General features: G+C 43.0%; 1 protein-coding gene across 10 annotated transcripts in view; it reads right to left on the bottom strand.

The window, feature by feature from the left end:
* The window catches only part of LOC105010317 (protein tyrosine phosphatase receptor type M), a 254,489-nt gene that overhangs the window by 113,422 nt on the left and 113,541 nt on the right, over nucleotides 1–27,526 (bottom strand). For all 10 annotated transcript variants that reach the window (XM_029119022.2, XM_029119023.2, XM_029119024.2 and 7 more), the window contains exons 9-11: nucleotides 11,468–11,776; nucleotides 7,914–8,023; nucleotides 1,375–1,576 (exon numbers count right to left, since the gene is read on the bottom strand). In XM_029119022.2, coding sequence (XP_028974855.2) covers nucleotides 1,375–1,576; nucleotides 7,914–8,023; nucleotides 11,468–11,776 — 621 coding nt within the window. The remainder of the gene's footprint in view (nucleotides 1–1,374; nucleotides 1,577–7,913; nucleotides 8,024–11,467; nucleotides 11,777–27,526) is intronic.

Here is a 27,526-nt window from a genome sequence, read left to right as displayed (position 1 = left end):
GGCTCTGCTGTGGCTGGTTATGAACTTGAACTCTGGTTCCAGGAGATCTACTGTCTTGTAGCATTTCTCTTCAACCCCATTTATGACCAACCTGATTTTGCATTTCATCCATCTAATTATAAGAATCAGGTGTGCTAAATTAAAGTTGGACAGTGGATCTCCAGAGACAGGGTTGGGCAGTCCTGGTCAAGGGTGTGAGGGCTGACCTGACATCTAGGTGGTGAACTGGGTGATGATGGAGATTACCTGACATGTAAGTGATGAACTGGGTGATAACGAGGCTGACTTGATATCCAGGTGATGAACTGAGTGATAACGGGGCTGACATTATATATTTGTAGTGAACTGAGTGATGACAGGGCTGACCTGACATCTAGGTGGTGAACTGGGGGATGATGGAGATTACCTGATATGTAAGTGATGAACTGGGTGATAACGAGGCTGACCTGGTATCCAGGTGATGAACTGAGTGATAACGGGGCTGACATTATATATTTGTAGTGAACTGAGTGATGACAGGGCTGACCTGATATACATGTGATGAACTGAGTGATAACGGGGCTGACATTATATATTTGTGGTGAACTGAGTGATGACAGGGCTGACCTGATATCCAGGTGATGAACTGAGGGACAACAGGGCTGACATTAAATATTTGTGGTGAACTGAGTGATGACAGGGCTGACCTGATATCCAGATGATGAACTGAGTGATAACAGGGCTGACATTATATATTTGTGGTGAACTGAGTGATGAACTGGATCAAGGTCAAGGATACTTTATTGTCCCCGAGGGATGATGATGGGGCTGACCTGATATATACGTGGTGAACTGGGTGATGACAGGGCTGACCTGATATTTAGGTGGTGAACTGAGTGATGACAGGGCTGACCTGATATTCATGTGGTGAACTGGGTGCTGATGGGGCTGACCTGATATATAAGTGGTGACCTGGGTGATGACAGGGCTGACCTGATATCTAGGTGGTGAACTGGGTGATAACGAGGCTGACCTGATATCCAAGTGATGAACTGAGTGATAACGGGGCTGACATTATATATTTGTAGTGAATTGAGTGATGACAGGAATGACCTGATATCCAGGTGATGAACTGAGTGATAACAAGGCTGACATTATATATTTGTGGTGAACTGAGTGATGACAGGGCTGACCTGATATCCAGGTGATGAACTGAGTGATAACGGGGCTGACATTATATATTTGTGGTGAAATGAGTGATGATGGGGCTGACCTGAAATCTAGGTGGTGAACTGGATGATGACGGGGGCTGACCTGATATTTTTCTGTTGAACTGAGGGATGATGGGGCTGACCTAATATCTAGGTGGTGAACTGGGTGATGACGGGGGCTGACCTGATATTTTTGTGGTGAACTGGGTGATGACGGGGGGACCGTAGCCCTTGGCGGTAGAAGCTCTGAGAGTGAAGGAGTATGTGGAGCCTGGATAGAGCCCCAGGAAGATGTGACTGGTCTCATTGCCCAGTTTTAACACCTTGCCACTCTGATTGGACAGATCCAGCTCTGGGTCGAAAGAACTCACCGCCTTGTAGGAGATCTAGACAAATAGAGAACTTGATGTTAATTTTAACAAGAAGGAAATGGTTGTCATTGTAACTGCTTGGGGCCCGGAGGACAAGTTGAGAAGCCCAGGCCTTGGGTTGTAGAGATGATTCCACGACTGCAGACTCAGGCTGAATCTCAAATCACAGATAATCCACACTACATGCTATGCCAGAACAATAGTATGACCCAAACCATGATACGCTGGAAATAGTATGCCAGAAGTGCCCAGATGGTCAACTATTTCTGGTGGATTTTTGAAGTATGCATCTGTGCATGGTTTTTGGGGGTAATATAGACCACAATCCCTGGTGCAGTGAATGAGGAGGGGCTTGAAATGATTCTCTTGTCTTTTCACTTGACAAAAAAGTCAGTTACCATCACATATATTGATAGTTATTGCATCAATATAATTTCAGTATGTAAGAAAAACAAACCTTGTTGTGCCATGAAATGTAGCATGCTAACTAGGTTAACATTATTGGCTATTTTAGGCACGATCCATAAATTGCAAATGTCACTGTTATCTAGCTGTAGCCAGATACCTTTGTATAAACAAGGTTGGGTTTGGCAGTGCAAAGTTTTTCTTCAGTCTCGCTAACATGGACTCAATTCTTATGACTAATCCATGCAGTAAGATTAAATAACTGGCTGGTAAGCTGTTAAAATGGCCAGTGGCAAAAGCCATAAAGTACATGGATGCAATATGTTGTGGAAGAAAACTTTTCATTAAAAAACGTTCAGTCAGTTTAACTCAATGCCTAATAATGTCTAGTTAAATATTAAAACTTGGCGTGATGTTAATGTGCGACAAAATGGTCTAATGTTGAGACACAATTTTATGACGAGGTAGTATGTCCCAATTGGTCCCTATACAAAACAGTATGTACTTCATCATCACCCGTGAAGTACATACTTGCAGTTTATAGTACGTAGTATGCAGTATGTAATATGCGATTTGGGATTCAGCCTTAGACTCTTCCCTGGTTCATAATCTGGCACTACTTAGAACAGGGTTATTCTATGCGTACCTTATTAATATGGCACTATGTAGAAGAGGGTTATTCTACAAGTACCTTTTTAATCTGGCACTATGTAAAACAGGGTAATTCTATAGGGACCCTTTTAATGTGGCACTATGTAAAACAAGGTTATTCTACAGGGACCTTTTTAATCTGGCATTACGTAGGACAGGGTTACTCTACAAGTACCTTCTTAATCTGGCACTATGTAAAACAGGATAATTCTACAGGGACCTTTTTAATCTGGCACTATGTAAAACAGGGTTTTTCTACAGGGACCTTTTTAATCTGGCAGTACGTAGGACAGAGTTACTCTACAAGTACCTTCTTAATCTGGCACTATGTAAAACAGGGATATTCTAAAGGTACCTTTTTAATCTGGCACTATGTAAAACAGGGTTTTTCTACAGGGACCTTTTTAATGTGGCATTACGTAGAACAGGGGTATTCTACAGGAACCTTTTTAGTTTAGTCCATATTAATTGTCCATAAATGTGACCATAAGCACCACAGCTTTTGAGGGAGAGGCATTAAGGTGAGTGTTTCTTTATATCCATTTTGAATATCTTTAAAGCCCCACTTTAAGACAATACTCCTGTTTCCTCTTCTTAAAAAAAAAAAAGAAAAAAAAGAAAACTGCTTCCATTATAATTCCAATTAAAAAACACAAAGGAACAATTTTGAGTGCTGCATAATTTGTGTCTATCAAGTTACTGAAATGCTTGGAGGCCTTTTCGCATTTTGTCTTTGTCTGCGTGTTGAATTAGTTGTGTGTGTGTCACTTGGTCTTTGACTGGTGAATTGAGTACGCTGTGTTGCCAAATCCTATATCATAACATTTCAGAGAGAGAAAGGGAGAGGGAGAGTGGGCAAGAGAGGGAGAGAGAGAGGGAGAGGGAGAGAGGGAGAGAGAGGAGATTGGGCAAGAGAGGGAGAGAGAGGGAGAGAGAGGGAGAGAGAAAGAGAGAGGGAGGGGGGAGAGGGAGAGAGTGATAGAGAGGAGACAGGAAACATTGTTTGGTGGTTGGTCAATTAACCTGAGAAAGACTTGACAGAGGGAGGGGGGGAGAGACAGAAAACTAAAAGCTAATAAATTGTGCAGATGAATGCTTTTAATGTTTCCTAGCTGGGGAAATGTAAATTGAGCTTTTGATAAGGTGCTGGACACTATTTTTGTCTCTGCAAAGCATTTTCTCAAGTAAAGCATAGAGAATGAAAAAATTCTCATTAAATTATGCTAAATCGAATGGAGATATACAACATTGCGGCTCTAAAAGACTGTGTTGATGGCTCATGCTTGCATTGTCAATACCAAAACCATGTATATGAAAGCAGATTTTATGGTAAGTTTCTTACAAAGACTACTAATACAGGAAGACATTGTTAGATAGGCATGTTTTACGCTGACAGATTAAAGGTTTAACGTAAAATGAGACAGACAGACATCTCCTGAGGAACTGTGTTTGTCTGCGTTCCCTGGTGTCCCACGTGGGCAGAGGCTGTGGTGTGGTTAGGGAACAGGGCTTCGGGTCTCAGACTGGGTTCACCCTGCCTGGCCGTAGAGCCAGGGAGAGGGAGCCACGATCTGTGTTTGATATCAGACCTTGTCAGAAGGGATCTCACTTTGAGCTCTTTGATAGTGTCAAATCAAAGACCGGCCCGAAGGAGGTTAAGGAACTGACTTCTGCAGACAAAATACAGAGAAGGTGTGTGTGTGTGTGTTTGTGTGTGGGTGTGTGTGCATGGGAGAGTGAGCGGTGCTGATTGCTTTGAAATTGACAGACTGTAGTTGGTATCCTGGAAGGTCAGAACATCGTGAGGTTGATAAATTATTATGAATGTTCCTTGTTTCCCAAACACACTCCTTATCTTAATTTGAGCCAAAAGTAATCTTGCAGCAACAGGAAGTGTGAATTATTATGTGAACTGTAATTAATCAAAAACGTCTGCAGGGGTTAATAGATTTAGTTCTTAGGGCAAGTCTTGGGGCAAACCGTTTTAAATGTTAAACACACAAACGTCTTAAAACAAATCAAAATACAGCATATGCACATAATATTGAGGGGTTTTCCTAACTGACTGAAACATCCCTCTGTATGTATAGCGAGGGGTTTTTCCCAACTGACTGAAACATTCCTCTGTATGTATAGCGAGGGGTTTTTCCCAACTGACTGAAACATTCCTCTGTATGTATAGCGAGGGGTCTTTCCTAACTGACTGAAACATCCCTCTGTATGTATAGCGAGGGGTTTTTCCTAACTGACTGAAACATTCCTCTGTATGTATAGCGAGGGGTCTTCTCTAACTGACTGAAACATCCCTCTGTATGTATAGCGAGGGGTCTTCTCTAACTGACTGAAACATCCCTCTGTATGTATAGCGAGGGGTCTTTCCTAACTGACTGAAACATCCCTCTGTATGTATAGCGAGGGGTCTTTCCTAACTGACTGAAACATCCCTCTGTATGTATAGCGAGGGGTCTTCTCTAACTGACTGAAACATCCCTCTGTATGTATAGCGAGGGGTTTTTCCTAACTGACTGAAACATCCCTCTGTATGTACAGCGAGGGGTCTTTCCTAACTGACTGAAACATCCCTCTGTATGTATAGCGAGGGGTCTTTCCTAACTGACTGAAACATCCCTCTGTATGTACAGCGAGGGGTCTTTCCTAACTGACTGAAACATCCCTCTGTATGTATAGCGAGGGGTCTTCCCTAACTGACTGAAACATCCCTCTGTATGTATAGCGAGGGGTCTTCTCTAACTGACTGAAACATCCCTCTGTATGTATAGCGAGGGGTCTTCTCTAACTGACTGAAACATTCCTCTGTATGTATAGCGAGGGATCTTCCCTAACTGACTGAAACATTCCTCTGTATGTATAGCGAGGGGTCTTTCCTAACTGACTGAAACATTCCTCTGTATGTATAGCGAGGGGTCTTTCCTAACTGACTGAAACATCCCTCTGTATGTATAGCGAGGGGTCTTCTCTAACTGACTGAAACATCCCTCTGTATGTATAGCGAGGGGTCTTCTCTAACTGACTGAAACATTCCTCTGTATGTATAGCGAGGGGTCTTCTCTAACTGACTGAAACATTCCTCTGTATGTATAGCGAGGGATCTTTCCTAACTGACTGAAACATTCCTCTGTATGTATAGCGAGGGGTCTTTCCTAACTGACTGAAACATCCCTCTGTATGTATAGCGAGGGGTCTTCCCTAACTGACTGAAACATTCCTCTGTATGTATAGCGAGGGGTCTTTCCTAACTGACTGAAACATCCCTCTGTATGTATAGCGAGGGGTCTTCTCTAACTGACTGAAACATCCCTCTGTATGTATAGCGAGGGGTCTTCCCTAACTGACTGAAACATTCCTCTGTACATATGGCGAGGGGTCTTCCCTAACTGACTGAAACATTCCTCTGTACATATGGCGAGGGGTCTTCCCTAACTGACTGAAACATTCCTCTGTACATATGGCGAGGTGACTTTCCTAACTGAATAAAATATTCCTCTGCACGAATAGCGTAGGGTCTTTTCCAACTGGCTGAAACATTCTTCTGCTATTAATATTGAAGATACAATGTTGTGCTCTACACAGGATTTGGGACTCATCTGATAAATGTCTGCATCTGATAAATGATCATTGGTAACTGGTAAATTATATTTGATTCCCGGTAAGTTTACAACAATGACACGACTATAATAATAATAATTATTATTATTTATTTTCACATATGTAAGAGTTTACCCTCATGTGTGTTTTTGTCCTCCTCTGTCTGTCCAGGACTAGTAGACATTTTATTGGATTTAAGTGCATCCAGCCTGTATTTTCTACTTGGCTGTTTTCCTAGGCCCCCAAACACATTGCTTCCACAATGCTTCTAGCATACAGAGCATATCATTCCCTCTTCATTTTCTCTGAGCTGCCGGAAAACCTGTAGCCATTGAGCATTAAAACCATGTTTATCTGAAGATCTAGGAATCACATAAGAATATGAAATCACTCATCATCATATAAAGTATTAGTTTATAGTAAGTTTTTAATTTATTTTTTTTCTTGAAGATTTCAGTTTGTTTTTCAATTGAATTGTTCACATTATAGATCACATTAAAAGTGGAAAATTTCGGACATGATATATCCTTGTCCCATTCTTTTACATCACAAAAACCTGGCATTTTAACAGGGGTGTGTAGACTTTTTACATCCAACAATTTTTTTGCATCGGTAACCAGTTTAGAAGAGCAATAATATATTGTCAATATACCACGGCTAAGCACTGTGTCCGGACTCTCTGTGATGTGTCGTGCCTAAGAACAGCTCCATTTACCACAACCCAGTGTTCCTTACTGTTTACATATACAGTACCAGTCAATGGTTTGGACACATCTACTCATTTAGGGGTATTTCTTGACTTTTTTGGTTGCTACTTGATTCCATGTGTGTTATTTCATCAATATGATGGCGTCACTATTACTCTTCAATGTGTAAAGTAGTACATATAAAGATACCCTTGATTGTGTCCAGAATGTTGACTAGTACTGCATAGTATTTGTGCGTAAACATGTTAAATGTTGACTAGTACTGCATAGTATTTATGAGTGTAAACATGTTAAATGTTGACTAGTACTGCATAGTATTTGTGCATAAACATGTTAAATGTTGAATAGTACTGCATAGTATTTATGAGTGTAAACATGTTAAATGTTGACTAGTACTGCATAGTATTTATGTGTGTAAACATGTTAAATGTTGACTAGTACTGCCTAGTATTTGTGTGTAAACATATTAAATGTTGACTAGTACTGCATAGTATTTGTGTGTAAAAATTTTAAATGTTGACTAGTACTGCATAGTATTTGTGTGTAAACATGTTAAATGTTGACTAGTACTGCATAGTATTTATGTGTAAACATGTTAAATGTTGACTAGTATTGCATAGTATTTATGTGTGTAAACATGTTAAATGTTGACTAGTACTGCATAGTATTTTTGTGTAAACATGTTAAATGTTGACTAGTACTGCATAGTATTTGTGTGTAAACATGTACAATGTTGACTAGTACTGCATAGTATTTATGTGTGTAAACATGTTAAATGTTGACTAGTACTGCATAGTATTTATGTGTGTAAACATGTTAAATAGACCATATAAGAAAATTACAATGGGAGAAATGACTTTAACAATTGCAGAGAGATATCTCAATTTGTAATCAAATTATAAACAGAACTGGTGACCTGGCCTTCCTACTGTCAAAGTAGAGTGATTCAATTAGTAGCACAAGAAAGAGATGAATCATCTCACCTCATACTGAGTGATGATTCCGTAGGTCTGAGCTGGTTCCCTCCACCTGAGGACAATCTTCTCCTCGTAGGCACTGCCCTGGATTGACTGTAGAGGAACGTCCCCGGGAACTGACGGAAAACCAAACATACACCATATCATTACCAGACCAATCAACATACACCGTATAATTACCAGACCAATGAACATGCACCATATAATTACCAGACCAGTCAACATATACTGTATAATTACCAGACCAATCAACACACAGTACACCATATCATTACCAGACCAATCAACATACACCGTATAATTACCAGACCAATCAACATACACCGTATAATTACCAGACCAATCAACATACACCATATCATTACCAGACCAATCAACATACACCATATCATTACCAGACCAGTCAACATACACCGTATAATTACCAGACCAATCAACATACACCGTATAATTACCAGACCAATCAACATACACTGTATAATTACCAGACCAATCAACATACACCGTATAATTACCAGACCAATCAACATACACCGTATAATTACCAGACCAATCAACATACACCATATCATTACCAGACCAGTCAACATACACCATATCATTACCAGACCAATCAACATACACTATATAATTACCAGACCAATCAACATACACTATATAATTACCAGACCAATCAACATACAGTACACTATATAATTAACAGACCAATCAACATACAGTACACTATATAATTACCAGACCGAATTACGTATACCGCGTAATTACCAGACCAATCAACACACACTGTATCATTACCACACCAATCAATATACACAATATAATTAACAGACCTATCTACATATACCATATTATTACCAGACCAATCAATATAACCCGTATGATTACCAGAGAAATCAACATACACCATATAATTACCAGACCAATCAACATACACCATATAATTACCAGACCAATCAACATGCACCATATAATTACCAGACCAATCAACATACACCGTATCTCAAGACAGACAGAAAAGAAGAAATAAATGTGTAAAGTTATATCATGATGATGACACCTGCAGCAACAGGGAGGAACCATGAGCAGGACAACACAGCAGATACACAAACCCCCGAGAAGAGCAGCTCAGAGCAGGTACTACAACTGCTTTTGCATACCAAATCCTAGCCTTCAGGCTTGAACATGAGCTCTGTGCCGCAAATCAGAAGTTCTGAGTTACCATGGACATATTTGAGGAGTGGTGACTGAGAGAAATGAAAAAGGAACAGTTTCCCTCTCACATCCTGTCATAAAAGGTGTAAACAAACGGGCTGAGCAGTGAACCACTCTCCCTGAGGTAATCTGAATTCTTCAATATCTCCTCTTGTCCTCTGTCTGTCTGTGTCTGTACTGTCTACCTGCGCTGTCTGTCTGTTCTGACTATTTGTGCTGTCTTTGTTGTCTGTCCTGACAATTTGTTTGTGTCTGTCTGTCCGGAATGTCCGTCTGTGTGTCTGTCCTGACTGTCAGCCTGTGTGTCTGTCCTGACTGTCTGTCTGTCCTTCTATCCGTCTGTGTGTCTGTCTGTCCTGACTGTCCTGTCTGTCCGTCTGTCTATCTGTGTGTCCGTCTGTCCTCTCCGTCTGTCCTGTCTGTGTGTCCGTCTGTCCTGACTGTCTGTCTGTCTGTCCTTCTATCCGTCTGTGTGTCTGTATGTCCTAACTGTCCTGTCTGTCTGTCTGTCTGTCTGTGTTTCCATCTGTCCTGTCTGTCTGCCTGTCTGTGTGTCCGTCTGTCCTGTCTGTCCTGACTTTCTGTCCTGACTTTCTGTCCTGACTTTCTGTCCTGTCTGTCCTGTCTGTCCTGTCTGTCCTGTCTGTCTGTCCTGTCTGTCTGTCCTGTCTGTCTGTCCTGTCTGTCCTGTCTGTCCTGTCTGTCCTGTTTGTCCGTCTGTCCTGTCTGTCTGTCCTGACTGTCTGTCCTGACTGTCTGTCTGTCCTGACTGTCTGTCCTGTCTGTATTTCCTGCCGGTCCGTCTGTGTGTCTGATAGTCATGGTTCTCCTCTCCCTGACAGGGATACTTTATATCTTCAAATGAAACAGAATGACAGAGGTTGTTTCTTCTGTCAAAGGGAGTATCTGACAGAACAACTAGGCCTGGCTAGATAGAGAGAGATAAACCCTGTCTCTGTGTCTCTCTGTCTCTTTGTTTCCTCCTCCCATAGGGATTTTAAACACACAGGAATGTGCACACACAACCAAGCACACACACTGTCTCTCACAACACACACACTCCCCAACACACACTCCCAAATGTCGTCCCTTTCAAGATTCTGTCAAAAAACTATCTAAGACTCTCTCCTCCTTGGTCGGTGTCTTCCTCTCACCTGTTCCTGAGACTTGTGTTAGTTCATTTCAGAATGCCTCGGTGTATTTCCCAGTATTCCTTAGGCTTCTATTTAGTTCTTTGTATACATCTTTAAAGAGACAGGTAACGGCTGTCTGACCTATTGATGTAATGAAAGGTAAAACATAAGTAGAGACTCTTCCTGTTTTGCTTAATAAATATATGGACCGGGCATCTTTCTTTAACTTTACCACTATACTCTAAAATCTAATTGATCTCATGTCTAGTGACAAGATCTAACAATCCCACAGGAGAAGCTGTTGCTTTTGGCTAATGGGGTCATAATGAAACACAAAAACATCCTTAAACTAATCTAAAACACGGAAATAGTTCAAATCATTATAAACCTAAATAGCCAACCATGTTATAACACTTTAAAGTTGCTTTACAGGTCCATTTCTAGGCTCTCTCTAACCACTTCTGGGTTATGTCTGTCCTGTCTGTCTGTCCTGACTGTCTGTCCGGACTGTCTGTCCTGTCTGTCTGTCCTGACTGTCTGTCCTGACTGTCTGTCCTGACTGTCCGTCTGTGTGTCTGCCCTGACTGTCTGTCCTGACTGTCTGTCCTGTCTGTCTGTCCTGACTGTCTGTCCTGACTGTCTGTCCTGAATGTCTGTCCTGTCTGTCCTGTCTGTCCTGACTGTCTGTCCTGAATGTCTGTCCTGACTGTCTGTCTGTCCTGTCTGTCTGTCCTGTCTGTCTGTCCTGACTGTCTGTCCTGAATGTCTGTCCTGACTGTCTGTCTGTCCTGTCTGTCTGTCCTGACTGTCTGTCCTGAATGTCTGTCCTGACTGTCTGTCCTGACTGTCTGTCTGTCCTGTCTGTCTGTCCTGACTGTCTGTCCTGAATGTCTGTCCTGACTGTCTGCCCTGACTGTCTGTCCTGACTGTCTGTCTGTCCTGACTGTCTGTCTGTGTGTCTGCCCTGACTGTCTGTCCTGACTGTCTGTCCTGACTGTCCGTCTGTGTGTCTGTCCTGACTGTCTGTCCTGACTGTCCGCCTGTGTGTCTGCCCTGACTGTCTGCCCTGACCGTGCGTCTTGACTGACCAATACTCACCATCCTACCTGTCTGTAGCTCCAGATCCGGGCTTTTGACCCCCTATTGTTTCTACAACACCTTCATAACCCCTTCTAAACATGTTATAACTGTTCTCAGATGATTCAAAAGACTCACCGTCCTCATCTGTCTGTAGCTCCAGCTCTGTGCTCTCTTTCACCCCCTCTGGGTTCTTCAGGACCAGTTTGACAGACAGGTTGGTGTAGGGGGTCAGGTTGTGGATAGTGTGCTGAGGGTCACGACCCTGGGTGTCATAACACACCTCCTCCCGGTTCTCCTCTTTGCCGGCCATGCGGTACCGGTACTGTACGGTTAAGTTGTAGCTATGGCAACGCGTCACATTGTAGCCGAATGGCTCCCAGCGAATGGTAACCTGTTTAGATTGGACGTCAAGGACTTGAAGGCGCCTGGGGCCGTGAATGGGTTCTGTAGAGCACAGGAGAAAGGCATTTTTCAATTGTCATTGTTGAATCTTGATTGGAACAAGGCACCCTGCTTGACAACACAATCTCATTCACAGCAACTACCTGCAACATCTCAGAACAGCAACATCTCAGAATGAACTGATTCAGTAAAACATCTCAGAATGAACTGGTACAGTAAAACATCTCAGAATGAACTGATACAGTCTCACATCTCAGAATGAACTGATACAGTAAAACATCTCAGAATACTGTATCAGTTCATTCTGAGATGTGAGACTGTATCAGTTCATTCTGAGATGTGAGACTGTATCAGTTCATTCTGAGATGTTAGACTGTATCAGTTCATTCTGAGATGTTTTACTGTATCAGTTCATTCTGAGATGTTAGACTGTACCAGTTAATTCTAAATTCTCGACCAGTCTGTAAGCAGGCAGCACAGTCTGAGCAGTCAGCACAACAATGACAGACATCAAAGCCTCAGGCCTGGTGATGCTCTCCCAGTATGGAGCACATCATCCCTTTAGACAGTGGAATTCCTGTAATTCTCCTCACCCTCATCCCTGCCCCCCACTCGTCCCCTACAACTGGTCCACCTGGACAGGGCCTTTATTGCCAGGGGAAACATTTGTTTACATTGTACACGAAAAAAGAAGCTATGGTAGCTCTTATCAGTACATTTCTGAATGTTTCATTATTATTCATTTGTAATCATGAATTAAACATTTTCAAAATGTCAGTAACCGATCCGTTTACATATTTTAAATAAGCTCTAAAGAAGGGATGCATCGATATATTGGCCAGCAATTGGTTAGAAACGATTGCTATGAAAAGGCTGATTATCTCTTACTGTACATTAATCATGTCATAATAATGTTGTTATTATTATTTGTTGTTATTATTATTTTCCCTGTGGCCATGCTGTTGATAAATTATTATACATATTTACTAAATCAGATCTACTATTAGAGAAAGAGAAATTATTTATTTTAATATAATTTTTCTATTTAATATTCCCCTTTTTTGCTATTACGACACATTGAAAGATAATATTTATATGGCAGCATAATCAGAAGCAACACATCTGTGTAGTTCAGACATAACGGTTTAGAAAGTCTCGTACATCTGCAAAAGTTTGTATAGTTTGCAGTTTGCTAGACATGTTTCTCTTTCTTTTATTATTTATTTTTAACTAGATGTAATATTTTTGGGGTGGATCAATTTAATAAAGTGGGTTAAGTCAGATCTATACCAACTTGGCCCGCCACCTGAATTTCGTGTCTGACTCATGTTAGTTTGGTGGATGTGACTATCAGCTCTCTGTAACCTAGAGAACCATTGAGTCAATCTGCTCTGTATAATGTTTCTTGTAGAATAAGAAAGCCTGATTTTCATTTTGTTAGTAAAGTGGAGTCTTTGCCCATTATGCCAATGGCAGAGGATGTCAGACCTTGTATGCCCCAAGGTGAGATAGGATTTATGTTTTGTGTGGTTTAGCTTTGGATCTTGAGCTGTGAGCAGAGCTTGCTGGGCATTTGATACATGCCTCGTAGGTCACAGGTCACAGGTCAGGGTTTGTGTGGGTGTAGAGGTGAGGATGTGACCAGGGCTTGTGTGCAGCTTCTCTGTGCCTCCTGTTGTCTGCCATCTCTCTCTCTCTCCTCTCTTTCCTTCTCTCTTTATCTCCTCTCTTTCCTTCTCTCTCTCTCTCTCTCTCTCCTCTCTTTCCTTCTCTATTTCTCTGTGTCTATCTGCACTGCCTCTTCCTCTCCCAATCGCCTCTTCTTCTCCCAACTCTCTTTCCCCTTTCCTGTCTCTCCCTCCGTTTTCCCTTCTCACTCCGTCTGTCTTCTCTTGCGAGAGGCGAGCAGCCTAGCAGCTGGAGCCCAAGGTAATGAGATCAATTTCCCTCCCAGGTTAGAGCTTCAGTTCATTTCTCTGGAACTCAACACTTTACCACCTATTAGGAGCTGCCTGGGCTCAACTTGCTGTTACCCAGGAGACACACGCACACACACACACACACACATTCTAGGCTATGGTGCTGTAGCCGTTCATGTGATAATGGTTAACAGAGGGCTCAGAGAAGGAGGAGGGGAGAAAAAGGCGAAGGAAGACAACAGCAAGGATCAAACAAAGCAACTCACGTACATGAGCCATAACGGCAAAAAGAGTTGTGTGATTATCAATATTCTACGATTCCTGTAGCAACTCACGTACGTGAGCCATAACGGCAATAAGAGTCGTGTGATTATCAATATTCTACGATTCCTGTAGCAACTCACGTACGTGAGCCATAACGGCAAAAAGAGTCGTGTGATTATCAATATTCTACGATTCCTGTAGCAACTCACGTACGTGAGCCATAATGGCAATAAGAGTCGTGTGATCATTAATATGTGACGATTCCTGTAACAACTCACATACGTGAGCCATTACAGCAATAAGAGCCAAGTGATTCTCAACATGTGACGATTCCTGTAACATCCACGGTTCATCTCAGAGGCCTTTGTTTCAATTCCATTTAATTTGGCTGATGACCAAAGTGACAATGAGAATCCATCAGTGTTAATCCTCCTAAACATCCATTAATCAACCTATTAGAAAACATCAGTGAGATGAACACGCGTGTTGGCACCGTACACACAAACCAGACGTTCTCACAGAATTAGGTCACGACACGAGACGAGACTGAAGTCTGAGAGAAAACAAGGAGGGAGACAGAGAGATGGAGAGAAAAAGAACAGGCTTCCGCTGTTAAAAAGAAAGACAAATGAGGGAGGGGAGAGGTGTGATCTGTCCATCTCTCCTGTGCTTTAATAGAGAAGTTGAAGGTACCAGGGAACTTAGATGAGAAAAGCCCTGAAGAGACAGACTCCTCAGCAGATTGAAGACATGGTGTGTGTGTGGTGTGTGTGTGTGTGGTGTGTGTGCGTGTGTGTGTGTGTGTGGTGTGTGTGTGTGTGTGGTTATGAGGTACGGACTGAGACACCACCAACATGGAAGTGTGAAAAGTACAAGGACGAGTGGGAATATTGATTCAAAATTCACAAACAGCTGAAAAGTTATCGGTTGAAGGTTTACACTATTTTTTGATCTCATAGCAGATCTCAATGGTTATTGACTTTTCTTGAGAAACTTGGAAATATTTTGTTTTCGATACCTTCTGGGTATCTGACGGGAGTTTGGAAAGCAAACAGAATAATTCTGTAGTATCCACAAAATCAGCAACTCCCAACCTTGTCCATTCCAGGGACGGATAAACCAACATCATAAGCTCCTGACGAGCAGCATTCAAAAAGTGTCTTATAGCTCAATGTTTTGGGGAAATTTAGTAAACAGTAAAAGATACAGGAAAACTATTATTATCATTATTATTTTGTATTACTATTGTTATTATTAGTTCAATGTCAAAATAAAATGAATAATTGCTTAAAATGTGTCCTGTGAGTGTCTTGGTCTAAACCACGGCCTCCCAACAGAGCTGTCATTGTCTAGGTGACCCTGTGGTCGGCCGGCAACTGCCAGCCCCGTCCTTGTTGCTGGACAAAAAATGCCATCTCCTCCAAGCATATATATGGGAAAATAATTCCTGGTTCAGTGAGCAGTATGAAATGAAGCAGAACGGCGTTGTAATACATGGGAGGACACATCCCAGCTGGCTGGGTAGTTGTTGCAGACCCAAAAAAAAAACAGCAGTCAAGTGGAGTTGTTGAACTAGATGACTGTGTGAACAGAAAAATATACAATAGACAAAATCCTTGTCTCTTTAACCTTCTCCTGGAAGAAAACGCCCCTGGACGTCTCCTGGTCAGTCAATTCATTTACAGGCTTCAGAGGTCATGGTTCACACAGGTCAACAGACTGTTGTGACAGTGATGAGTAGGCTACTTCAGCTCTAATCTACAAACAAAGGACATTGCCTCTATCGTTTGTATTCCTCCAGTTTAAACACAAAACACCCAAAACTCTTATAAAAAATAACTTTAAATATCAAACTGACCAAATAAAAGACAGAAATAAATGCATTATCAGAGGTAAAATAGGCCCTCTGCTCTTTAAATCACTACAGCGTTCAGGAAAAGCAAAGGAAAGCCATCCAGAAAATAGAACTTTAAAACCCTCTATATGCGGAACTATCTGTTGCCGGCACGGCAGAGGGGAATGGTTACACTGCCGGACCAGAGAATTAGAGGGTGGCCAGGCACACAAATCAAATTAGACCACTAACTCTCAAAGTGACAAATGCACTAAAGTGTGAACTTGAAGAAAATGGCTTGCTGGCTGGGAGAGAATGGATGGATTCCAAATATCAGCCTATTCCCTGTCTAGTGCCCTTATATTGACTATAAAACACTCCACTATATGTTTTAATTCACACTATAGGGTACCTTAAACCATACAGGGTACCCTAAACCATACAGGGTACCCTAAACCATATAGGATATCCTAAACCAAATTGGGTACCCTAACCCTTATAGGGTACACTAAACCATATAGGGTACCCTAAACCATTAGGGCACACTTAACCATTTAGGGTACAGTAAACAATATAGGGTACACTAGATTATATTGTGTAAACTAGACCATATAGTGTACACTGGACCATATAGTGTACACTAGACTATATAGTGCATACTACACTATATGTAAGAGGCCATAAGGGATGAAGTGTCATTCTGTAGGAGCGTTCATGGGGAATGTCAGACTTCTCTCATCTGAAGAGCAAATGTCCTCCTGTCCTCTTATACTCCTCTCCACTCCACTGCATCAAGCCACACTTCAACCCATTTTCAGAATAATGTGGGTGAACGTAAAGTAATGTTGATAAATGGACAGGGGGCGTGTGAGGTCATTAAAAGCGGGTTATGGTGTCACTAAAGGGTTAGAGACAAACACATGACAGAGGCCCATTATCTGACAATGTATCAAATACATTACTACTAGATCTAAAAACAAATAGAGAGTTATTAGTCAAGACACGCCACAGTTGTCCATTCCTAAAAATAAACCACCAGCTGGCCAATCAAGCCCCATGGACCCACGCCCAATCACAGCCCGACACTCCATGACTCATAAAAACCACATCACTAGTTCACGTCAACAAGGTGTCACGTTCCTCAGAGGATGAAGAACAGGACACATCCGCTGGCTCCCTCATGCTCCCAACTCATCCCTCTAGGATGAAGAACAGGACACATCCGCTGGCTCCCTCATGCTCCCAACTCATCCCTCTAGGATGAAGAACAGGACACATCCGCTGGCTCCCTCATGCTCCCAACTCATCCCTCTAGGATGAAGAACAGGACACATCCGCTGGCTCCCTCATGCTCCCAACTCCGTCCTCTAGGATGAAGGGCTGCATGTCCCACACACGCACATACATACATACACGCGCATGCACACACACACAGACACAAACACAACACAGACACACACACACAGATACACAGACACACACCACAGACACACACATAGACACACATCCACACAGACACACACCACAGACACACACACAGACACACACACACACACACAGTCACACAGATACACACACACACAGACACACAGACACACACCACAGACACACACACAGACACACACCACAGACACACACACAGACACACACACACAGACACACATCCACACAGACACAGTTTAATCTGAACTGAATGGGCGGCAGCACTGAACGGCTGATAGCCTCGATAAATCCTTCGGTTTGTAGAAAGGAGGTGAGAGGAGGTGGCGGAGGAGGAGAAGGAGGCAGCCATTTCACTGCGGTCATATTGAATGAACGGGTCCCAAATGGCACCATATTCCCTATGAAAGACATTACTTTTGACCAGGGCCTGCAGCAGTGCCCCACACAGGGAAAAGTGTGCCATTTAGGACGTGTCCTCAGAAGGGGCGTTTGAGTGACAGCTGATGAGGTGAGGAACCTATTACTTCAGCCTGCTGTGACTATAAACATCACATTATATATATATTGCATGACATTACCCCTGTATAGGACAGAGCTTTGATATGCCAAGCAGTGCCAGGCCAGATCTCTTCATTTAAGCGCCATGCATCACAGCTCCATGCCACAACAGGATGAGACAGACACTTTAAACCAATAGGTTATTTGACACCACTGCCTTTGCTTACAAACCATTAAATGTGGGGGGAGGTAGAGTGTAAGTCCTGGAAATATGACTTTAATATGACTTTAATATCAGAATATACGGTGGATATTTATACCGCTTCACAGTTATAAGAGTGAAAGCATCGCTCAAAGGGGCCGGGTGACTTCTCTCCAGCAATTCAGTATCTGGTGGCTTTTTGGAGAATCATACATATATTTGATGGTGGGTTGCACTGACTGGTGTTTGACAATAGGCACCAGAATAAACTGCAAAATCATAGACGTTAGGGCTGGTGTTTTAGTTGCCCGGTGCCATAAAAAAAGATGGTGCCATTAAGGCCAATTACAGTAGAACAAAATGATACTGGTGACTAAGGGGAAAGCAAATTAAGTTTACAACAAAATTCTACAGGTGACGAAGGAGAAAAAACATGGTATTTAGAACAAACATTCTACCGGTGACGAAAGAGAAACAACATGGTATTTAGAACAAACATTCTACTGGCGACAATGAAAGAACCAACATGGTTTTTAGAACAAACATTCTACTGGTGACGAAGGAGAAACAACATGGTTTTTAGAACAAACATTCTACTGGTGACGAAAGAGAAACAACATGGTATTTAGAACAAACATTCTACTGGCGACAATGAAAGAACCAACATGGTTTTTAGAACAAACATTCTACTGGGGACGAAGGAGAAACAACATGGTATTTAGAACAAACATTCTACTGGTGACGAAGGAGAAACAACATGGTATTTAGAACAAACATTCTACTGGCGACAATGAAAGAACCAACCTGGTTTTTAGAACAAACATTCTACAGGTGACGAAGGAGAAACAACATGGTATTTAGAACAAACATTCTACTGGTGACGAAGGAGAAACAACATGGTATTTAGAACAAACATTCCACTGGTGACTAAGGTTATGACTCACTATTCCCACAAATACCGGCTAGAACTCTAAGGGCGAAGGGCCCAGGGGTTAAAGTGCCATTCACACTGGGATACAGACTGGTGCTAGTCAGTGGACCTCCCCCCATCCTACCCAACGCCCCCACCTGATGAAACTGAATCATCGGGATCTGACATTTAGACGCAACTATTAGTGAAGGTTTTTTATCATGACGTTGGCTTGACATTTAAATAATGTTTTCTAAATGATCAGCAGATTACGACCCTCCTGTTAACTCCAATGGGCCGCTCATCCAACATGTAACCTTTATCATAATAAATGGAGAACAAGATTAAAACCAAACGTGACACAAACCTCAGAAACAACACTGGGAATTAAAAAACCTATTGTCCTGGAGAGCAACGTGGAATAGTGTCCCTAGCTGTAGTCAACTACTGTGCTTGTGTGTGTTTGTGTTGGAGTGTGTGTGTTTGTTGAGGAGTGTGTGTGTGTGTGTGTGTATAAGGTAAAGGAGAAAGACATTAGTCCTGGATGAAAAGAAACAAATTGGCCATGTCCACCACAGACCCACTTTAAAGGGAAACGAGCTGTGTATGTGTGTGTGTGGAGGGGTGTGTGTATGTATGTGTGTGTGTGTGTGGAGAGGTTTGTGTATGTATGTGTGGAGGGGTGTGTGTATATGTGTGTGTGTGTGTGTGCGCGTGTGTTTGGCTGTGTACTGAGACACCATGTGGTTGTTTGAACAGTATGTATGTAGTATTTGCGTGTTGGATAGCTGCATGCATCAGAGGGACGGTTGGTCTGATCAGCTGCTTGCCTTAGACACAGACTGACCATCTTTAACAGGTTGGCACTGACTAGAGAACACTGTCCCCAGAAACAAACTCACACACGCATTCGCAGCAGACACTGTGGGTGGGTAAGAGATCCATATCTACTTGTACAGGTGGGGTCCCCACGAAGAAAGTAAAACCCAAAATAACCTCCACAAGGTTTTTTAGCAGGTCCTTTGCAGCAAAACTGTGATTTCTGACTTAGGGAGAGTCAGAGAAAACAAGGTATAGTATAGAATTGGGCTAACTGTTAGGTTAAGGAATCAGGTACAGGTTATTGTCAGGGTTAGGGTTAGGCCTAAGGAATATGGGAGAGGGGAAAAGAAACAGATGGGAAAAAAAGAAAGACAAAGGCATGTTTGATCTTGGTTTTACAATGTGTACATTTTAGGTTTAGGTATTCATGATTAGGGTTAGGCAATAGGTTAGGCATATGTTTTGAAAAAAATAAATTTGGCTACTGAGGTTATGTTTAGGGTGAGGTTAAGTAATGAATCAGGGTGGGTTATGGTTGGGCTAGGGTTAAGTGAAGGTTAGGGTGTTTGTTTAGAAAAGGTTAGGGTGGTGTTCAGTAAAAGTTAGGGTGATGTTCAGTAAAGGTTAGGGTGGTGTTCAGTAAAGGTTAGGGTGATGTTCAGTAAAAGTTAGGGTGATGTTCAGTAAAGGTTAGGGTGGTGTTCAGTAAAGGTTAGGGTGATGTTCAGTAAAGGTTAGGTTGGTGTTCAGTAAATGTTAGGGTGGTGTTAAGGGATAGGGGACATATAGAATATATTTTCTGGTGCCCAAAAGGATCATAGAACAAATGTGTTTGTGTGTGTGGGTGTGTCGGTGTGTGTCTCTCTGTGTGTGTGTGTTTGTGTGTATATGTTTGCATATGTGTGTGTGTGTGTGTGTGTTTCTGTGTTTGTCTATGGCATTGTGCTGCTGGGCTTCTATGAGCTCTGGCTCCAAACATACTCTAGGAACTATTTTATCTGAGAGGAAATGTCACTGTGACAACAGCAGATAACATCCCCTGTCTGAGAGAGAGATGCCAGTAAAAGGAGAGAGACAAGGGAAAAGAAAGGAGAGAGACAAGGCAAAAGGAGAGACAAGGGAAAAGGAGAGAGACAAGGGAAAAGAAAGGAGAGAAACTGAGCCAGGAAGATATGAGGACAGAGGGAGAGAGACAGATAAGGACAGAGAGAGGGAAGGATAGAACCAGAGAGAGATGTGAGTGGAGAGTGATAGAGATAGAAACAGAGAGAGACAGAGAGAGAGATGTCAACAAAGGTTGAACAAGTGGGCTCCAGTCTCTATATAAACGGTGTCAGCTCTGGGCTCCAGTCTCTATATAAACAGTGTCAGCTCTGGGCTCCAGTCTCTACATAAACTGTCAGCTCTGGGCTCCAGTCTCTATATATACAGTGTCAGCTCTGGGCTCCAGTCTCTATATAAACAGTGTCAGCTCTGGGCTCCAGTCTCTACATAAACTGTCAGCTCTGGGTTCCAGTCTCTATATAAACGGTGTCAGCTCTGGGCTCCAGTCTCTATATAAACAGTGTCAGCTCTGGGCTCCAGTCTCTACATAAACTGTCAGCTCTGGGCTCCAGTCTCTATACATACAGTGTCAGCTCTGGGCTCCAGGCTCTATATATACAGTGTCAGCTCTGGGCTCCAGTCTCTATATAAACAGTGTCAGCTCTGGGCTCCAGTCTCAATATATACAGTTTCAGCTCTGGGCTCCAGTCTCTATATATACAGTGTCAGCTCTGGGCTCCAGTCTCTATATATACAGTGTCAGCTCTGGGCTCCAGTCAATATAGACAGTGTCAGCTCTGGGCTCCAGTCTCTATATAAACGGTGTCAGCTCTGGGCTCCAGTCTCTATATAAATGGTGTCAGCTCTGGGCTCCAGTCTCTATATAAATGGTGTCAGCTCTGGGCTCCAGTCTCTATATAAACGGTGTCAGCTCTGGGCTCCAGTCTCTATATAAACGGTGTCAGCTCTGGGCTCCAGTCTCTATATAAATGGTGTCAGCTCTGGGCTCCAGTCTCTATATAAATGGTGTCAGCTCTGGGCTCCAGTCTCTATATAAACGGTATTAGGGCTGGGCTTCAGTTGGCTTGCTATTGCTGTCACTTATCTTTCCCTTGCTCTCTAACTCACTCTAAACTGCCAGCGAGGTTTCAGTGTGTGTCTGTGTGTAACTGTGTGTGTGTGCCAGCGGGGTCTCAGTGTGTGTCTGTGTGCAACTGTGTGTTTGTCCCAGCGAGGTCTCAGTGTGTGTCTTTGAGTAACTGTGTGTGTATATTTGTTTGTCTCATTCTGTTACACATCAGCAGTGGGCAGGCAGCGTTAGCAGAGAGCAATACCATCCATGTAATGACATGCTTTTAACACTTATCAAATCATTTTCATATCGCTAGAGGCCCAAATCAAACAATCATCTGCATCCTACAGTGATCCTTCAGGAACACATACAGAGAGATGGATAAAAACAGAGAGAGGAAGGATGACAACCTACTACTATGGATGAAGACGGACATAGATAGAGAGGAGAGATGACTATATTCAGCTATGGATGATAACAGAGAGAGATAGAAAGGCTGGATGACTATTTACAACAAATGATGAAACCAGAGATATACAGTGGAGAGATGACTATCTTCAGCTGTGGATGAAGACTGAGACAGATCGAGAAGAGGGATGACAATTTACATCAAAGGATGAAGCCAGAGGGAGAGGTAAAGTGGAGGGATGACTACCTACAGTCTTGGATGAAGCCTGAGACCGAGTTAGAGAAGAGGGATGACTATCTACGGTATTGGATGAAGCCAGAGAGACAGAAAGGAGGGATGACAATACACGGTACTGAATTCCATGGCAGCCAGACGATGGCAGTGTTAAACAGGGGGGTTAGTCCTTGGGCTTGACACATAGTGTCACTAAAACATAAAAACACTTTCACACACACACACACACACACACACACGAGCAAACACGCACACATGCACATGCACGCACGCAGGCACACACACACACACACACACACACTGCTAGTGTATCAGTCGCATGATGAGACAGATTTATTGGGCCATGGTCAGCCAACACTCCATCAAATCCTCCTTTATGAGGCCTGTGATATATGAAGGTGTCATGATGGTGGAGGACATGGCTCCGAGGTGGCCTGGTCACTACCTGTATAGAAAACTGTTAACACAAGAAAGGTTGAGCTGTGGTCGGCTATGCTGTCTAATGAACAGCAGACGGCCCTTTGAGGGTCCTCTGGGGGTCCTATTCCATTTGATCTGTGGTCATTTGTGGTTAAGAAGTTGTGGAAAATTGCTAGATTGTCGTGTGCCTTGCAATGTTGACAGGTGTCATCGTACAAAACTAAGGGGGTGAGGGTAGAAGAGGGGAGTAGGATGGGAGGAGATTAGGAGAGAGGGGAGGGGAGTAGGAGGGGAGGGTAGAGGAGAGAGGGGACTAGGTAAGAGGGGAGATAGGGGAGTAGGAGGGGAGAGGGGAGTAGGATGGGAGGGGAGAGAGGGGAGTAGGAGGGGAAGGGAGCAGGAGGGGAGAGGAGAGAGGGGAGTGGAGTAAGAGAGAGGGGAGTAGGAGGGGAGGGGAGAAGGAGGGGAGATACGAGAGTAGGAGGGGAGGGGAGTGTCTGTAAAATCAACGTTTCCTTTTGTTTCCAGCAACATGCAGTGTGGTGACTGGGTTCAGCATGGCAGTAGACCAGATCACTACACTGTTCAGTGGATTATTATCAGGATCATAACACCAGTTTGTATGGCTATCCTCACAGGACCAGAAAATAGTAATTTCATGCTCACTTGCCCTAATTCTAACCCTAAACCTAACCATAACCCCAATTTAACCCTAATCTAACCCTAACCCTAACCCTAACCTCAATAAAGTAACATTTATGACAAAACTTTACCTAGATGTAAGGCCTAACCTTAACCCTAAACTTAACCAACAACTCCTGGACCTTAAAGAAACCCCAATTCTAACCCTAAAATGAATTGTAAGTTTGATTCTAAACCTAAACCCTGAGCCGGATTGACTTTTTGACTTTTTGCACGCGCTCATACACACACACACACGCACACATGCAAAAACACACACACATACATACACACATACACTTACACACACACACGCACATTTGCAACTAATGACAACAACCGTTTAGAAGCCACCTGGTAAGTTCAGAAGCCACCTGGTAAGTTCTGAATATGAATAATCATCTGGGTAACCCATAACCTCCCACTGCTCCTGAACAGACTGTGTGTGTGTGTGTGTGTGTGTGTGTGTGGTTGAGTGAGCATGTCAAGCCCAGTTCAGGGTGTACCAAAGACTGTTAATCAAAAGGATCCTCTAGACTGGAATTCACTGGATCCTGAAGGGTAATCAGTCTTTTGTTACTACAGATTATTGAACGACTTGCAAAACAGCTGACCCAACCATCTGCAGTAAGTGTGTGTGTGTGTTAAGTGCCTGAGTAAGTACAGAGAACAGTAGTATCAGCACTTGTAGTAAACTACTTAGATTGGGCATGATGAAGAGTAGGGTGACGGCAGTTCAATCACTGTCTAAACTGATTTAGGGGAGATGATAGTGGTTGTACTCAAACCTGTGACTTGATTAAAGTAATTTAGAGGTGAATGCAGTGGTTGTAGTCAAACCTGTGACTTTATTAAACTGATTTAGGGGTGAATATAGTGGTTGTAGTAAAACATGACTGCTAATTCAACTGACTAACAGGTGAATATAGTGGTTGTAGTAAAACATGACTGCTAATTCAACTGACTAACAGGTGAATATAGCGGTTGTAGTAAAACATGACTGCTAATTCAACTGACAAACAAGTGAATATAGTGGTTGTAGTTAAACCTGTGACTTTATTGAACTGATTTAGAGGTGAATACAGTGGTTGTGGTTAATTGATTAGTAGAATGATAAGTGTGGCTATATGAGATTGTCTAGGTACCAATCATTTCCAACAAAACCTACTCCTGCATGTCTTGACAACTTCATTATAGTTACACTTGGCAGCACCTGCAAGTAAGCCTGATCAGTGACTCTGGGCTAAACATATTAACACGTTAACAGTGATAAAATACACTCACTTAAAGGATTATTAGGAACACCATACTAATACTGTGTTTGACCCCCTTTCACCTTCAGAACTGCCTTAATTCTACATGGCATTGATTCAACAAGGTGCTGAAAGCATTCTTTAGAAATGTTGGCCTATATTGATAGGATAGCATCTTGCAGTTGATGGAGATTTGTGGGATACACATCCAGGGCACAACGCTCCCGTTTCACCACATCCCAAAGATGCTCTATTGGTTTGAGATCTGGTGACTGTGGGGGCTATTTCAGTACAGAGAACTCATTGTCATGTTCAAGAAACCAATTTGAAATTATTCGAGCTTTGTGACATTATCCATCAGAGGATGGGTACATGGTGGTCATAAAGGGATGGACATGGTCAGAAACAATGCTCAGGTAGGCCGTGTCATTTAAACCATGCCCAATTGGCACTAAGGGGCCTAAAGTGTGCCAAGAAAACATCCCCCACACCATTACACCACCACCACCAGCCTGCACAGTGGTAACAAGGCATGATGGATCCATGTTCTCATTCTGTTTACTCCAAATTCTGACTCTACCATCTGAATGTCTCAACAGAAATCGAAACTCATCAGACCAGGCAACATTCTTCCAGTCTTCAACTGTCCAATTTTGGTGAGCTTGTGCAAATTGTAGGTTATTTTTCCTATTTGTAGTGGAGATGAGTGGTACCCGGGGGGGTCTTCTGCTGTTGTAGCCCATCCGCCTCAAGGTTGTGCGTGTTGTGGCTTCACAAATGCTTTGCTGCATACCTTGGTTGTAACAAGTGGTTATTTCAGTCAAAGTTGCTCTTCTATCAGCTTGAATCAGTCAGCCCATTATCCTCTGACCTCTAGCATCAACAAGGCATTTTGGCCCACAGGACTGCCGCATACTGGATGTTTTTCCCTTTTCACACCATTCTTTGTAAACCCTAGAAATGGTTGTGCGTGAAAATCCCAGTAACGGAGCAGATTATGAAATACTCAGACCGGCCCGTCTGGCACCAACAACCATGCCACGCTCAAAATTGCTTAAATCACCTTTCTTTCCCATTCTGACATTCAGTTTGGAGTTCAGGAGATTGTCTTGACCAGGACCACACCCCTAAATGCATTGAAGCAACTGCCATGTGATTGGTTGATTAGATAATTGCATTAATGAGAAATTGAACAGGTGTTCCTAATAATCCTTTAGGTGAGTGCAGTATAAGTGCAGGAGCTAGATAACTAGCTAGCCAGCTGGTTAATGGAATATTGAATTGGGTTTGGAGCTTGTTTGGTTAGCTTCTTCGTTTCATATAAACTGGTTGGCTCAGCCAAATGGTTGTGCCCTGAATAGCCCTGAATCACCCTCTGGTCAATGATCCAGGTATGGCCAGGGCTCCTTGTACCCTTAATCAATTATCCAGGCATGGCCAGGGGTCCTTGTACCCTTAACCAATGATCCAGGTAAGGCCAGGGTCCTTGTACCCTTAATCAATTATCCAGGTATGGCCAGGGGTCCTTGTTCCCTTTATTAACGATCCAGGTATGGCCAAGGGTCCTTGTACCCTTTGATTAATGATCCAGGTATGGCCAGGGGTCCTTGAAGCCTTTGATTAATGATCCAGATATGGCCAGGGGTCCATGTGCCCTTTGATTAATGAACCAGGCATGGTCAGGGGCCCTTGTACCCTTCCACCCTTTGATTAATGATCCAGATATGGCCAGGGGCCCTTGAACCCTTTATAATTGATCCAGGTATGGTATTGGTTTGTAGCGTCAGGTCTGGCGGATGCCTTTTGAGACTGAAGAGCAGTCCTTACTAGAAACAGCTTTTCCGGCCTGATTTCATATCTGTGTTAAACTTACCTAATTCTCAATGGCAGCTCTTTTCTTGGCCTTAACATAGAGTGATTTGTAACTACTTTTGGACACCTCCTCTATCGCAAAGTGTGGATAAGTGGCAAAGTGGATTATCACTAATGTGTCATATAAAGCTTTCTGATGCAATGCGTTGATATAGGACGTGACCCTGTCGTTGTAGGTGTGTGTGATGTCCTTGACTACCATGTGACCCAGACGTTGTAGGTGTGTGTTATGTCCTTGACTACCATGTGACCCAGACGTTGTAGGTGTGTGTTATGTCCTTGACTACCACGTGACCCTGTCGTTGTAGGTGTGTGTGATGTCCTTGACTACCACGTGACCCTGTCGTTGTAGGTGTGTGTTATGTCCTTGACTACCATGTGACCCAGACGTTGTAGGTGTGTGTTATGTCCTTGACTACCACGTGACCCAGACGTTGTAGGTGTGTGTGATGTCCTTGACTACCACGTGACCCAGACATTGTAGGTGTGTGATGTCCTTGACTACCACGTGACCCAGACATTGTAGGTGTGTGTTATGTCCTTGACTACCACGTGACCCAGTCATTGTAGGTGTGTGTTATGTCCTTGACTACCACGTGACCCAGACGTTGTAGGTGTGTGTTATGTCCTTGACTACCACGTGACCCTGTCGTTGTAGGTTTGTGTGATGTCCTTGACTACCACGTGACCCTGTCGTTGTAGGTGTGTGTTATGTCCTTGACTACCACGTGACCCAGACGTTGTAGGTGTGTGTTATGTCCTTGACTACCACGTGACCCAGACGTTGTAGGTGTGTGTTATGTCCTTGACTACCACGTGACCCAGACGTTGTAGGTGTTTGTTATGTCCTTGACTACCACGTGACCCTGTCGTTGTAGGTGTGTGTTATGTCCTTGACTACCACGTGACCCAGAC

This window comes from Esox lucius, chromosome 3, assembly GCF_011004845.1.
Source record: "Esox lucius isolate fEsoLuc1 chromosome 3, fEsoLuc1.pri, whole genome shotgun sequence".
Taxonomy (NCBI): domain Eukaryota; kingdom Metazoa; phylum Chordata; class Actinopteri; order Esociformes; family Esocidae; genus Esox; species Esox lucius.
This window is presented reverse-complemented; position numbering and strand designations above follow the sequence as displayed.